The sequence below is a fragment of the Phaenicophaeus curvirostris genome, unplaced genomic scaffold, assembly GCF_032191515.1.
Source record: "Phaenicophaeus curvirostris isolate KB17595 unplaced genomic scaffold, BPBGC_Pcur_1.0 scaffold_46, whole genome shotgun sequence".
Lineage (NCBI taxonomy): Eukaryota > Metazoa > Chordata > Aves > Cuculiformes > Cuculidae > Phaenicophaeus > Phaenicophaeus curvirostris.
This window is the reverse complement of record NW_027206669.1, coordinates 294,847-309,971: the sequence shown is the minus strand read 5'-3', so window position 1 is coordinate 309,971 and position 15,125 is coordinate 294,847. Positions and strand designations below refer to the sequence as shown.

At 38.0% G+C, this 15,125-nt stretch overlaps 1 protein-coding gene across 1 annotated transcript in view; it reads left to right on the top strand.

Moving 5' to 3' along the window:
* Nucleotides 1-14,372, top strand: part of LOC138733914 (cilia- and flagella-associated protein 43-like) — a 42,029-nt gene extending 27,657 nt beyond the window's left edge. The window contains 16 exon segments of the mRNA XM_069881430.1: nt 518-630; nt 1,347-1,503; nt 2,321-2,485; nt 4,007-4,111; nt 4,867-4,983; nt 5,794-6,003; nt 7,689-7,895; nt 8,667-8,756; nt 9,522-9,599; nt 10,434-10,559; nt 11,047-11,166; nt 11,248-11,355; nt 12,440-12,526; nt 12,828-12,916; nt 13,288-13,579; nt 14,352-14,372. Of these exon segments, the coding sequence (XP_069737531.1) occupies nt 518-630; nt 1,347-1,503; nt 2,321-2,485; nt 4,007-4,111; nt 4,867-4,983; nt 5,794-6,003; nt 7,689-7,895; nt 8,667-8,756; nt 9,522-9,599; nt 10,434-10,559; nt 11,047-11,166; nt 11,248-11,355; nt 12,440-12,526; nt 12,828-12,916; nt 13,288-13,579; nt 14,352-14,372 (2,085 nt within the window).
* Nucleotides 14,373-15,125: the final 753 nt, after the last annotated feature.

Here is a 15,125-nt window from a genome sequence, read left to right as displayed (position 1 = left end):
CCATATTGTTTTAGAATGTCAAGAGCAATTCCTAACAGATGGTGTGGAAAAGTTCTAGCAAGCTGTTTGTTCAGCTTAAAAGCATGAAGGTGTAAATCTCAGTTTTCCAGAGACAGAGATACATGAGCTTTGAGCAAAAGATATACAGATTTCCTTTCATGTGAATAAAATACGTGTAAATGAATAAATTATTTTCTGAGCAGTGTATAAAGATGCCCCAACACTGGAAACATTCAAGGTCAGGTTGGATGGGACTCTGATATCGAGTTGAAGATGTCCGTGCTCACTGCAGGGGGGTTGGACTAGCTATCTTCATGATCCCTTCCAGTGCAACCATTCTATGATTCTATGATTGTAACCTCCTTGTCCATGTGCTGAGATTCTCAAAATACCAGGCTATGTATTTATACATATGTTTGTCTTCTTAAGAACTTGTCTTCTCTGTTCTTGAAGAGTCTTGCCCTGCCATACTGACAAAGTTGAAAAAATTCAGAATGTCACAATATTGCTTGCTTAGGTGAAACAGAAAGACCGAACACTGGCAGAGATGCAGGCCTTTCTCCAGAGAAGAATGGATGACGATGAGAAGATTAAGTCAGAACTAGAAGGCATTTTCCAAGAACTTAGATGGTATTTTTTTTTCTTTTCCTATATTTTGCTATGTTTTACTACTCTACCGACACAGAGCTGAAAGTTACATACAAAATTATGCAGTGGTGTTCTCCAACACTCTTTTCTCTAGGATCCATCCTAGAGACCTACAATATTTCTGAAATGAGGTGCGATTGCACCACATGTGAGCAGGCCAAACCAAAATTTTTCACAGAAAGGGTCATTGGGCACTGGCAGAGGCTGCCCAGGGAGGGGGTTGAGTCCCCTTCCCTGGAGGGGTTTAAGGGACGGGTGGACGAGGCGCTGAGGGACATGGGTTAGTGATTGATGGGAATGGTTGGACTCGATGATCCGATGGGTCTCTTCCAATCTGGTTATTCTATGATTCTATAATTCTAAATCTGGGGATAAATTATACAAGAAAAAGGGTGCTGGCTGGAGTCTTCTCCATATCCTTCTCAGTTGTTATTAAAACTTCTGTTCAGTAACAGACACCTTCTCTCAGAACATGAGCTGGAGTATGTCAAACTGAATCAGTGGTTGAAAACTTCATGTATGGAAATAAGTTGCAAATTCTGTAGTCGCTTTGGGCGCAAGTACAAGACAGGCTCTTAAAGAGTAACCCCTACATGAAAATACCTCTCACCAGTAATAAATAAAAACATTCTGAGAATCATAGGAGGATTTATGCAAACCTGTTGAAATCACTAACTTCTTGTTTTCTGCCATTATAGGGTGCAGGAAGAGAAGAAGAAATTTCAAAGGAATTTGACTGTCCAGTTTTTGCTAAAGCAAGGACAGGTGGAATTGGAAAGTACTGGGATCCCAGACTACAGTGATGCCATTCTCATTAATAGTAATGTTATTGAAGAACTGAATTCCTCTATCATGGTAATTTGCATTATCTGAAGGAAATCTAAGCTTTTTAAACAAATGTATTGTCCTTCAGGGGCTCTGCTTTTTCTCCAGTTTGACATCTAGTTTCAATTCATTACTACACACCAGGAGGCTCAATTGTAATCTAGAAGCTATTAAGGATTCCGTAATGTCTCTTATCACGATGTACAGATTGCAATATAGATTGCTTTCTTGATGTTTGATCAATATAATTCAGACCAATAAAATGGCAACAGTTTTTAGACACACCATCACTTACACACGCTGTAAACAGAAAATGCTAATCCAGTCTGAAAATTCCCTCAAGGCAAAGGCACAGTTAAGAAGCATTTGAACAGTAGCTTACATTAAGATTTAAAAAATAATACACTTTTTTATGTAAGGTGAAAATGGTGATGCTACTTAAAACAGTGCTTCATACTCCCATTAAAAGGTTCTTTTCTTAGGCATTCTAGCTGTACAAAAACTGCTACTGGACAAAGCCTTCAGTAATGACTGCAGAATACCTTATAGAGGGCTGATTTGTATTCTGTAGAGCTAAAATGCCTTCATGTTCAAAAGACAGAAAGGTGGAGAGAGAGGTTAGCTGTAATTTTCTCCATCTCCTCCTCTGATCTAAGGCTGTGGCACAGAGCATAAAAGGGAAAAAATTCTACAAAAGATAACCATCTGGAGCAAAGTCTAGAAAGAGACTGCAGTATAGCACGTTCTTCTTACTAAAATTATAACTTTGGAAGCTTGTCCAACTTGTTGCAAATAATTATTCCATAATTTGCAAAATATGTTAATGAAGATTAATCTATTTTTTCAGGCTCAAGGAAGAAAAAAGATTGCTAGCATGGTGGAATGTAAAGACTTCTCTAAAGTGATATTTCATCTGGAATGGGAGCACAAGAAAATGAGAATGCAGATAGAAGATCTGGAACAGAAGGCTCGGGATATAGCAACGCTATCTATTTCAAAAGACCGCCAGCTAGTGAGTTACTTTCTTTATATTTTGACCACAGAAAATTTTGCTGGCTATACCTGTAAGATCATTTATACCTCTTAAGTCCCTTACTCCTATGGAGAAACCTGATGCCCACTAAGTCAACAATTTAGTTTTCAGAGTAAAGTTTTATTCTTGAGAGTGATCAGTGATGCAGCTGTTTGGTATGTTCAGCTGTAAACAAAGGCAAAATTAGCCCTAACTCTCACTGTTTCAAAATCGGCACCGAGATTAAGGAATGAGGATTTTGCAGCCTCAGAAGACAGATCCTTTAAATAAAAGACTATAACTTCCTTTAAAGTGAAAGGTCTGAGGTGCTCCCATCTGGTATCTCACTGGGCTTTGAACAAGCCCAGCTGGCAGGCCAAAAACTGTAGGAAAAGGTAAGAGCCAAGGATACCAGTGGGAGAGGAGAGGATGAAGCCAGCTTGTAGGGGAAGCCTGAGCATATTGCAGTATGGGATATAGAGGACTGCAAGGAAAGCTGATGGTTTTATTGTGCTAAGGTGAGGGGCATAAAGGTTTGGAGTAAGAGTTGTTGGAGGATGGGTAAGCTATGGATATTGCAGTGGGGAGAGCTATAAAGCACAGAGAAAATGAAGAATGTTGGAGGGCAAGTAAGGATATTGCAATTCAATCAAAAGATTAAAAGAAAATCCTAAACACCTGTTTTAGTCAGGCTTCATTTTGCTGCCCTCCAAACTGCTTGTTCACTTCTGAATCAGAGCCAAGGGACTTTCTGTAACTGCCACCCACAAAACAGCCTTCCAAAGAGGTGATGTGACAACACACTGAAAAGTTCTTGTAGCAAATTAGTCACCAGTGTTGCTGTTATGTGTTAGCTTTTAAACTTCATTTTAACTGATGAGCAGAACTGTTGCTCTTTAGAGAGTTAGGCTTGCCCATAACAAAGGCAAATACCAGTTTAATCAGAATTTGAATGCTTTGAGGGGCTTGACTTCACTCTCTGAGTAGAAATGTGGGGCTAGCAGGAAAGTTCAACCTGGATGTAGAACAGGAAAGAGCACAAGAAAAGGCTGAAGAAGAAGTGGCCAGGGTATGATAGAGTGGAAAGAGAACATTTTAAAACTAGCAGTGAAAAGGAGAAGCAATAACTGAAGAATAGAAGATGATCTCAAAGTTGTTCACTGTTGAGAAGCAGGAAAGCGTAAAAGTATTTTAAGTCACTTTTTGAAGCAGGTGAATCTGCTAATGCAGATATTGCCAGTTGGAATATGATCTATGCCAGAAACTGTAAATCTGACACTGTGACCTTGGGTACAGCGCTGCTTAAGTTCTGGAATGCTTTTCTTCACATATGAAATGACACCTTTCAGTAGCAGTAGTATGCAATATCATTTTTGGAGAAGATAGCTGCAGTAGTCTAAGATTATGAAATACGGGTAATTCATTTAATCTGCCAGGTTTGTTTCAACAACTCAATACAAATTGCCTATATCTTGTTGGTTTGCACCACATGTCATTATTTTCTTTTCTGTATCTTGAAAGGTGAGGAAGGAGATTGAAATGGAGAATTTAGCCAACTGCTATTTGCAGAGTGTCATCAAACATGAGTGCTGGGATCCAATGTGTGTAAAAGGACGTGCTGTTAAGGTAACCATCACTTTCTAACTCACTTACTGCAGTAGTTTATTGATTCCTTAAGGTACTGAAACAAAATAAATAGAAGTATAACACATTTCTGGTTTGCTTATGGTATGAGGAAAAAAACCACTTCTTTCCAGGGCTCATGCAAATCTTTCATTCTGTTGATTTTGACCGAGCCTGGCTGATTTTGCCTTTTAAAGTGGATAAATGTGCTAATAAGCAAATAAGTAACTCCTTAGTTCCTAGATACTAGAGAATATCTTCATGCAGTGTTGCTAAAAGGAGAAGGTAAATATTATATTTCTGTGTTGGGTCAGTAGGACTTCTGCAACACAGAATGTAAAAGCAAAATTTAACCCTGATTTTGCCTATTTTAAACAGAGGGATATTAGTCAAACTAGTGATACTAGATTATCTCAAGGGTGGTTAAAGACCGAGTAATTTTACCAAAAATCTTGTCCTGGTTGAATTCTGTGAATAAAGAGGACATAGCCAGAGGTTATTTAAAAAAAAAAATAAATAAAGGCAGCAAATTTTAAACCAACCATTTTTACTACCAAAAAGGCAAATGGTTTTTTTCTGACTCCTATATTCTTGCTGGATTGTCTACATTAATTGATCATCAATATTATTTCTGATTTTAAGAAGCCTCTGTAACTATTTAGCATTCAGTTTTTGGACAAATGAATTAACAGATGTGTTCTGAAGAAGTTTTTACCTTGGGTGTTTTTGTTTTCTAAAAAAAAAATATAATTGAACAGTGCTTCCATATAGCTTCTGAAGTGAAAAATTATCCAATGAAGGAACGTACTGAAGAAGAACTGAAAATTCTGGAGAAAGTTCTCCAGTTAAAGAAGATTGAGACAGCTGATGATGAGGTACAATCCCTTTGAAGTACTGCATATAGGCATTTCAGATCAGAATGCTCTGAGTTGGCATCTTAACCCCTTTTTTACATAGACACATTTCTTGGGTCCGTTTTCGCTGTAGAAATACTTCCCTAAAAATTTGAAGATATTCGTAAAGATGAAATGTTGTGGTTTTACTTAGAACAAATGCATTAGTATTGAAGAATCACAGAAGAGCTGAGGTTAGATAAGCCATTTGGAAGTCATCTACTCCAGCCCACCTAGAACAATTTACTCAGCTCCATGTCCAGTCAGGTTTGGAATATCTCCAAGGATGGAGGATTCCATAACCTCTATAGGCTACCTTCTCCCATGTTTGACAACCTTCAGAGGAAATGTGTTTCATTATATTTAAGTTGGATGTTCTGTATTTTGATGTATAACCATTTCCTTTCAATCTGTCACCGACACCGCTGAGAAGAGTCTGGCTCTGTTGTCCTTACTCCTCAGGTTTTTATATGTGTTATTAAACACCACCCCCCAAGCCTTCTCCTTCTTGAGGCTAAACAATCCCAGCACGCTCAGCTTCTTTTCACATATTAGGTGCTTCAAACCCTTAATTGTATTAGTGGCCTATCGCTGGGTTTGCTCCGGAATGCCCGTGTCTTTCTTGTACTGGGGATCCTACAACTGGACCAAATATTCTGTATACGTTCACTTCAACTTGTGGGTTTTTGATCACTGGGCTTAATTGCAGAATATGATCTCTAGAATTTTTTCATACGTGTGCCACTGGTTCGTATACAAAATTAACACAGTTGTCATGTTTGTGATATTCAGGCTCAGAAGAAAAATCCTGAGACTGAGTCTGAGACTGTATTACCTGAGGAAGAACGAGAGAAGACAGAAGACGTAACGGCTGATGATAATGCATCTTCCTGCCTGATTGGAAGTCTGAGCTCTCAGTATGGTGGAGATACATCTATCCTGTACCACCAACTGGACTTGCACAGTAGGGAGCAGAAAGTCAATCAGATAGTGTTATTAAAGGTGATGTCTTTTCAAGTTTGTATTACTGTAGTGGCACTGCCACACCTTTGGGTTCTCATAGCAGTCACAGACGCTCAGATTTTGGGTGTACTGACACTACAATGGAGAGTTGCACAGGCCACTGTGTTACAGATAAATGCACATCGTGCAGCAAAGCACCATGTGGATTTGCCAGCTCAGGTGTGGAAGAAAAACGTTTTTATGAAATTGGTTACCCAGTTTGAGAGTATTTCTATTTGTCCTCTGGTGTTTGTATAGCTGGCTTGCACAGCTCAGCATGCCTGTGGAAACATGACCTCTTTCCATACTATTTGCTGCTGAATGAAAGTTCAGCTGTATCCTCACACCATTTCATTTCTTTACAGTCTTATCAGCCCTTCATTTGGAGCCTTCAGTGTTTCTGTTATTTAATATTCTTTACTATCCGACTCTCCCTTCTCTTACCCTGGCCTGTTTATTAAGCAGTAAACATGCTACATAAAAGGCTTCTTATGAAGATGATCTGCAAGGGCAGAAGTGGTTAAACAACAGTAAAGCATTGCCTCATCAGAGCTCTTTAAGGCTACAACTGGTAGCAGAGCTCAACAGTTATGCGTTGTAATACATAAAATCTAGTAGATACACTAGTTTTTAAAGCAGATGGGGAAGAAACACAAGGAGCAATTTTAGATGTAAGTTTGGATGTAACGAGATCTTTCTACTGTGTGGCTTTCAAGATGCATACGATATATCTAATAGCAGACAAGTCTGCTGTGTTCTTGGCCAGTGCAGTGAATTTGCTGAGAGTTAGATAGGTAGCTGACAAACACTTGAGCACAGCCTTTTGTCTCCCAGCAACACTTTATGTTATCTGCCATCCTGCCTTACTACATCATAACTTATTATTGTATTAGAAACCAATGAAATAATCATGGCCACAAAAATATTTATTGTAATACAAATTGCAGACAGCTAAGCATCTCAAAATGTAAAATCTGGTGATAGAACTGAAATCCTTTCCATGTTTCATTTTATTAAATTGATGTAGTAGGAGACACACATAGTTTTCTCTCTTAATATTCTATTCTGCTTTGTTGAGGTCAATTCTGTAGGCTAAAGGAAGAATTTAAGCACCGAGAATATATGATTTTTAAAATCATTGTAAGGTCTTAGCTGTTTTAAAAAAATAGTTTACGACTTCTGTTTATTTATTTAATGAGGGAATTTTTCTTACATATGCCAGGCAGAAAATCACATAAAAGCATTATTGAAACTGCAGGATGAATCACTTAAAAATCAGGAAAATATGTCCTTAGCGTGTATGTCCCTTAAAAGTATGCCCCTCTACCTGTGATTTACAGTCTCTAGATTTATAGGTCATGTGTTTTTTTTCTTTGAGGCCCCTTCTTTCAGCCAAAGAATTCAAAAACAAGCAAATAGAATTTTCTATCCAGTGTTTGCAGCAATATGCAGCAATAAAAATTTCTATGCGGGAAAAAAACCCCACGAATGATAGTTTGCCCACCTCTATTTAACAAAGCTTGAACTCTGCCTATATGATTTTCATTAAAGGGCTTTACCAGTTTATCTCCCTGTCACACATACAATTACACACATTTATGGTTTTGATGGCTTGAGGAGTGGTCCCATAATCATGGATGGATGTGACCTGTGCCATATTGCTGTTTCCCTTTTTGGTATTTCAGGACATCATTTACAAACTGAAAACTGCTTTTAATAAGGAATTTGACATAGTTGCACAACAAAAGGAGCAGGAGATAGAACGAGTGAAAGAAAGAAACCTGAGGATCCGAGAAATCTTGGAACAACTTGATCTGCAGTTGGAAGTGTGGGAGCCAGCTCTTACAGATGATGAGATACCAGAGCGAGCACTCACAGTTCAGGATTCAGAGGTGTTTGAAAAATGAATCTTTCTCTTTCACCTACTCAAATATATTTATTTAATTCCTGTCATTGCCAGACATTGAAAAGCTGAAAACAGATGTGTCTGTGTACTTAAAATCATCTTTTTGTCTCTTTTGCTTCCCTTCACTCTTTAGGGAGAAAACTTATAATAAGTCAATCCAAAATGAATAAGATGTATACAATCTTAATTCGTTGATGTTAAGTTTTTAATTGGCTATAAATTAGGTAGATATTCCCCCTGTTCCTGAGTGTAAGATTCAAGCCAGGCTTGGAGGGTTTACTTCCATAGATAAGGGTTTCTCTGTTTATTCTGAGCACCATTTTGAGACTAAGTAGTTTTAGACTAAGTGTGTGGGTACTAAACCGTGCTTAGTACTGTAATTATAAATTGAAATGATAATTTATAAAGAAGCACCATGCTTCTTATACAATATATTCCACCAATCTCATGCTCTTTTGGTCAGTCTTTCCCAATTCTCTCTGTTCTCTCACCAGTTCGTGTTATTCACTGTCAGAAAAGGTATGCAAGAAATACAACTAATCTCAACAAAAATGATGGTAGTTTCTATTTTAGCATTTTTAAATATGCTTTCAGGGGTGTTCGAAAGAACAATGTCCTCTTGAGGAGTATTATCATGGAGCAGAGATACAAAAAGCATCAAGAATTAGTATTGCCCCTCTTTCCAAAGGTTCTTAGTCTGCATGTGATCACATTTGGAGAGAAGAACCCTGATATGACCCTCATTTTCTTCCTTCAGATTAAAGTTGAAAAATACTTGACTCAAGAAGAGAGAGAGAAAGCAGAAATGCTGGCTAAGCTTGAAATGGAAAGACGTCTTGCTGAGAAGGTACTTAAAGTAGTTTCCTTTTTACTGTGTAGGCCTTTGTCTCTGGTCAGGCTTATTTAGTTAATGCTGCACTGAAATATTCCAGTCATGTAGCATGGGAGAATAAAGTGTAAATGGTAGGTAATGATGATGTGTGCCTTTTCCTTCTTATTATCGTTTACAATTGGAACTACCTAGACCAGCCGGGGGGAGAAAAGATTTAGTATTAGGCTCAACATTTTCTAAAAAAAATGGCAGTTAAAAATACTCTATCAGGTGACTAGGGATTAGATAAATTTCTAAATGCATGCTGCTGCTCAAGAGAGAGCTTTCTGCTTTATCTGTGTTTGTTAACTGAGCGACCTGTGCTCTTCAGGGATAAGGCAAGGGTGTTGTAATGCTTTCCTCTGGCTTTAAAATGCATCTGGGCAGAACCTAAAATGGTTCTGTTCCCAAAAGAGATGCTCAATGAGACAATAACACAATAGCCTCCTTCAGCCTAGCCTACCAACTGCACAGGAGTAGTCTATACCTGTGTATTCTTTTCTAGAATGCCAGAATGGCAGTTTGAGTAAGTTATTTGGTACGTGAACATCCGTCCACCAGAAAAAACTCTGAGACTTTCATCATGTTTCACAGGCATCACCGAAGTGCATTAATCTACTAGTGACACACCGTATAATTGTACAGATGATCTAGATGTGAACTACCCTATTATCCCTCTCAAAACTTCCAATTACTACACTTCCTTTTGCAAACAAAAATATTTTTTGTGGTTGTTTGCAGGACAATGACAGACTGCGTGCTCTTAATGACATGATGGGTGGAGTCCTAGAAGTCAAAAAGGAAGACGTCTTGAAGATGGTGAGCTGTGTTTCTGCCATATCATTTAGGTGGTTTGTGGGCTTTTAGAGGACGTGTGAAATTCAACTAGCAAATATTTCAAACCTAAGTGATAGGAGAAAGTCAGAGACTTGTAGAATTGCATTAAACCTACATAGACTCTGTAAGAGACCACACACTGGACTCAAAAGAGACCACAGAGTTCTAGTGCCTGCGTATGACTTATCCATAACACCTGTCCCTGTCACAGTGGAATACTGCAGGAACATAATCTGGTATTACCATTATAACAACTGGTGGAGGAAGAGCCTGTTTTCCATCACTGTGATCTCACAGAAAAATACTGTATTCCATTTTAACTCAGCCAATATAGATAGTACACAAGTAAAGAAAGGAACAAATGTGAAATGTCACAGAAAAAGAGTACGGCAGGACCAAGCATTTTCCCTGGAATTGATCTCTTTTGGAAAATAAGGGCTCCACTTAGAAGTATACGTTAGCATGGAGTTAGATTTGGGTTACCTTTTTGAGTTAGATTTTTTTCTGAAGCAGAAAACGTGAGGTATCTAGTATCTACAGCAGTATGTTTGAGTACAAAATACTTGTCTTTTACAAGATCCAGCAGTGAATTCCTATAAGCAATTGAGAGAGAATAGCACAATATGTGTCACCAAAATTACTGTGCAAGTGGCAGACCAGAGAAACAGAATATATAGGTAACTTAGACTTAAGTCTTGTACCTTATTTACCACTAAGGAATACCTTTAACTCATCTTGAGATGTGCTAGAGTTTGTTAGTGTGCAGATGGGGACTTAATGTTGCTTTTGAAACATATTTGTCTTTAATTCTTCCAGGATATTCCTCCACCTCCTTTTCTGTCCAAGCCTGAGCATCTTTGGAATGAAGAAGAAAAGAGAATATTTAGAGAATATGAGATAAAAGTCAAGGAACTGAATGAAGAAAAAGAGGAATATAGAAGGGTAAATTAAAATGAGAAAAGGAGTGGTTTTGTTAACATGCTCATCACCAGAGTTTCAGGAGCTACTTCTGAAAATGCTAATACACAGAATAAATGGAGAACAAGTGAAGAACAAAGATCATGTGGCATATGAAAGAAGTCCTAGCTTAGACTAGACAATCTCTACTTATACCAAGTAATACAAGCCAAAGCCTGTGGCATCTCACAGACAGTAACTTTCCTTCACAAATGTACCAGTATTCCTAAAATTTTTTTCAGGTTCCATTCCCAGAGTTGCTGATGCCATACGCAAATGATACAACTCTTTTTATTCTTCGAAGTCATATTTGGACAACATAATTCGGTAGCCTGGCATCACCTCCTTCCAAACAAATAATTTCTGGGACCTTTTGGCTAAAGGATACAATTCCATATTTTCATTCTACAATATCTGAGCTTCTTTGTTCTTCTAGATGTGATATTGCTGCTCTTGTCCTTCCCTTCTCCAGGCACTGGAAGATGAACTGAAGAAACTTAAAGCTTCCATCCAGGAAACAACACGAAATTTTGATGAGATTGTGTGTAAACTCTCTGAAAGGAAAGTGAAATCAGAGATGGTCGTCTACCAGGTATTGCAGAGAACATTGATTTTTCTTCTCTGTCACTGTGCATCAGGAAAGTTAACATTTTTTAATACAATCATTTTACAGGAAGAACTCAAAATAGTCAATCTTGTTTACGCTTTACTGTTGGATGAGGAGTTGGACACTAGAAAAGCTGGACTTCATAATTTTCTTGTGAAAAAGGAGAAAGAAAAAGTAAGTAGTCATTTGGAATGCTGTTCTTAGGAAAAGTGTAATATTTACAAAACATTTTCTTGTGAGGACTGCTCTTTCCAAATAAAAATTTTGCTGTAGATTATTTTCTGACAATTTACAGGGTCACTGATATATTTTTCAACTTGTACAGGTGACATACTTTATAAATACATATGTTTTTTAATAGATATACTCATTTTGGTTCAGCTGGAGTTGTTTGGTAAAATTCTATGCATTCAGAAGGGCATGCTGCTAATGGTTGTTATATATAGTATTTTTCAGTATCCAGTGTCAAGCTGGAAGCAGCAACTATGATGCTTTTAGGACATGAAGATGTGTAATGCCATCAAGTTTTTCACTGAAGTGAGGGCCATGCTGACTTGTGTTTGCCAGTTCAAAGCATAGACAGAGGTTGCTTTTGAGTATCTGACACACATACCCTTGAGCACAAAGTGTTTATAATCTTATTGACCAATTTAGTCTCCTGAAGCGTTTACCCATCCCTGCCAAATCATATAAAAAAAAAAATTCTAACTCTTCCCATAGGTAGATCTTTTGGTCCATACAAACTGTGAAATACAGGAGAAGGATCTCCCCAGCAGAGTAGAGGCATTTAACAGCCTCAGTAAGACGTAGTATCCTGACAGGTAGCAGAACTATGTTATGACGAAAGGGAAGCTGCATTCTCAAATTAAAACACTCCATTGAACAGCATTTGTGAATTTTTGCACTGTGTTACCTGTGATGATGTGAAAGGAAAAGGAAATTTTTGTGCAAGTGAAAACAACTATCAACAAAGGTCCTTACATTCAGATTTTAATATGAAGACTTGTAAGCATTTGTATATTTCTTCCACAAATTTCTTACTGTCTTAAGCAGGGGACTAATTTAATTTCACACCTGCTCACCCATTAGCAGTATCTACAATTAACCTGCAGAAGAAGGCATTGACTTGTTAGTGAAAACAGCTCACATGTTTTTCTCTAGAAATAAGAAAGCGTCAGCTTCATCAGTGTAAATGAGTGGCTGCTTGGTGCTTCTGCTGGGTGAGTTTCATTCCTGAAATGTTTTGGTTTTGCTATAGGACAAGACTACGAAAACACTCCAGACTACAGAACATAAAATTGTGGCTTACATGGACACCTATGAAAATGCAATAGTTGAAGAGAAGGTGAGACTCTTGACAAACACAAGGAGGTTCACAAATTAAAAAGTTAATGCTGTGTCTTGATAACAAGAAGAATGTACTTCACTGTGAGCATGGGATGAGTTCTGGTCAACTTGCTGATTGCTGAAATTCAGTTGTAAAGGAGAGTATGTGCAGAGAAAAATTAATGAAGTATCCCGGATTCCTGTGATGCTTGACAGTGCTTGGAAGAGCACCATGTTCTATATTTCTAAGGTATGAGCAGGTTAATGCTTTTTTAAAAATAACGTTTTGGTAACAAGAAAGCTTTCTGTTTCCCTCCTAGAAACTGGAATGTGGTTTTACAAAGGAGTTTGCTGACCTACCTGCTGATCTCCTTAATGAGCTTTCCCAACTTTACAAACGTCGACCAGAGTAAGATCCTCCTGATGCCATCTGCTTAAATATTGGTGTTTCTTGGGAGACAAGAATGAGAATGCTATTTATTTCAATGGTCAAAATTATTTTGATAATCAGTGGGCTGCCTGCTTTTTATTGGCTATTTAACAATTGCTTTTTTGAGTACTTATATTTCCTCATTCACCCCCCACAATCTATTTTAAATGCAATCTAAATAATCATGAGGTTTCAAAAACATATATTCTTATTTTGTGTAAGATGCAGTCTTACCTATTTGTTCTTTGCTAGGAACTTGAAAGAATGAAATGTTCATAGTTGTTTTTGCACTTCTTTTGTGCAAGAGATAATAAAAAGTAAATATTTTATGTACTCTATATGTGCACTAGGGCCCCAGTGACAGAAATGGCCTTTGACACTGCAAACCCGTATGGCAATTGTTCAGGCTCAGCTGAAGATTACAAACATGCACGTACCCTGTTAAGGAAATCCATGGATGAACTGGATAGTCCTGAGTACATGCCTAATGGCTTAGACCCATCTATATGGGAACGCTTTTGTCTAGCTAGAAGAAATAAAATGGAAACTGAGGAGCTGGTATGTAAAATTCTTTATTTTTCCAGTATACTTCTTGATATTTTCGGATCTGATAGTTCTACGGAGTTCAAGTGCAGGGTCAAGGTAATGGTGAAACAACAATGCAGCACACACACAAGCTGCATTTGAGTTTGAAGGTTGCTTCTGACCACATTCAGTTCAGAATAATAGAAATGCTATGAAGGGAAATGGGATCTAGTTCTCCTTCACAGGAAAAATTAGCATATTAATGTGAATGGATTTTATCAGAATGATTATGATTTTGGTGTGGTTTCATTAAAAAAAAAAAAAAAAAATTACCTTTCCTCTGTCCATACCAAAAAAAATATTAAGGCATTCGGTTTTCATCATCTGTTGGAGTTGTTCTCTCCCTTTATCAGTCTACATTTGCAGCCATGCATTCCCATATTGTTTTAGAATGTCAAGAGCAATTCCTAACAGATGGTGTGGAAAAGTTCTAGCAAGCTGTTTGTTCAGCTTAAAAGCATGAAGGTGTAAATCTCAGTTTTCCAGAGACAGAGATACATGAGCTTTGAGCAAAAGATATACAGATTTCCTTTCATGTGAATAAAATACGTGTAAATGAATAAATTATTTTCTGAGCAGTGTATAAAGATGCCCCAACACTGGAAACATTCAAGGTCAGGTTGGATGGGACTCTGATATCGAGTTGAAGATGTCCGTGCTCACTGCAGGGGGGTTGGACTAGCTATCTTCATGATCCCTTCCAGTGCAACCATTCTATGATTCTATGATTGTAACCTCCTTGTCCATGTGCTGAGATTCTCAAAATACCAGGCTATGTATTTATACATATGTTTGTCTTCTTAAGAACTTGTCTTCTCTGTTCTTGAAGAGTCTTGCCCTGCCATACTGACAAAGTTGAAAAAATTCAGAATGTCACAATATTGCTTGCTTAGGTGAAACAGAAAGACCGAACACTGGCAGAGATGCAGGCCTTTCTCCAGAGAAGAATGGATGACGATGAGAAGATTAAGTCAGAACTAGAAGGCATTTTCCAAGAACTTAGATGGTATTTTTTTTTCTTTTCCTATATTTTGCTATGTTTTACTACTCTACCGACACAGAGCTGAAAGTTACATACAAAATTATGCAGTGGTGTTCTCCAACACTCTTTTCTCTAGGATCCATCCTAGAGACCTACAATATTTCTGAAATGAGGTGCGATTGCACCACATGTGAGCAGGCCAAACCAAAATTTTTCACAGAAAGGGTCATTGGGCACTGGCAGAGGCTGCCCAGGGAGGGGGTTGAGTCCCCTTCCCTGGAGGGGTTTAAGGGACGGGTGGACGAGGCGCTGAGGGACATGGGTTAGTGATTGATGGGAATGGTTGGACTCGATGATCCGATGGGTCTCTTCCAATCTGGTTATTCTATGATTCTATAATTCTAAATCTGGGGATAAATTATACAAGAAAAAGGGTGCTGGCTGGAGTCTTCTCCATATCCTTCTCAGTTGTTATTAAAACTTCTGTTCAGTAACAGACACCTTCTCTCAGAACATGAGCTGGAGTATGTCAAACTGAATCAGTGGTTGAAAACTTCATGTATGGAAATAAGTTGCAAATTCTGTAGTCGCTTTGGGCGCAAGTACAAGACAGGCTCTTAA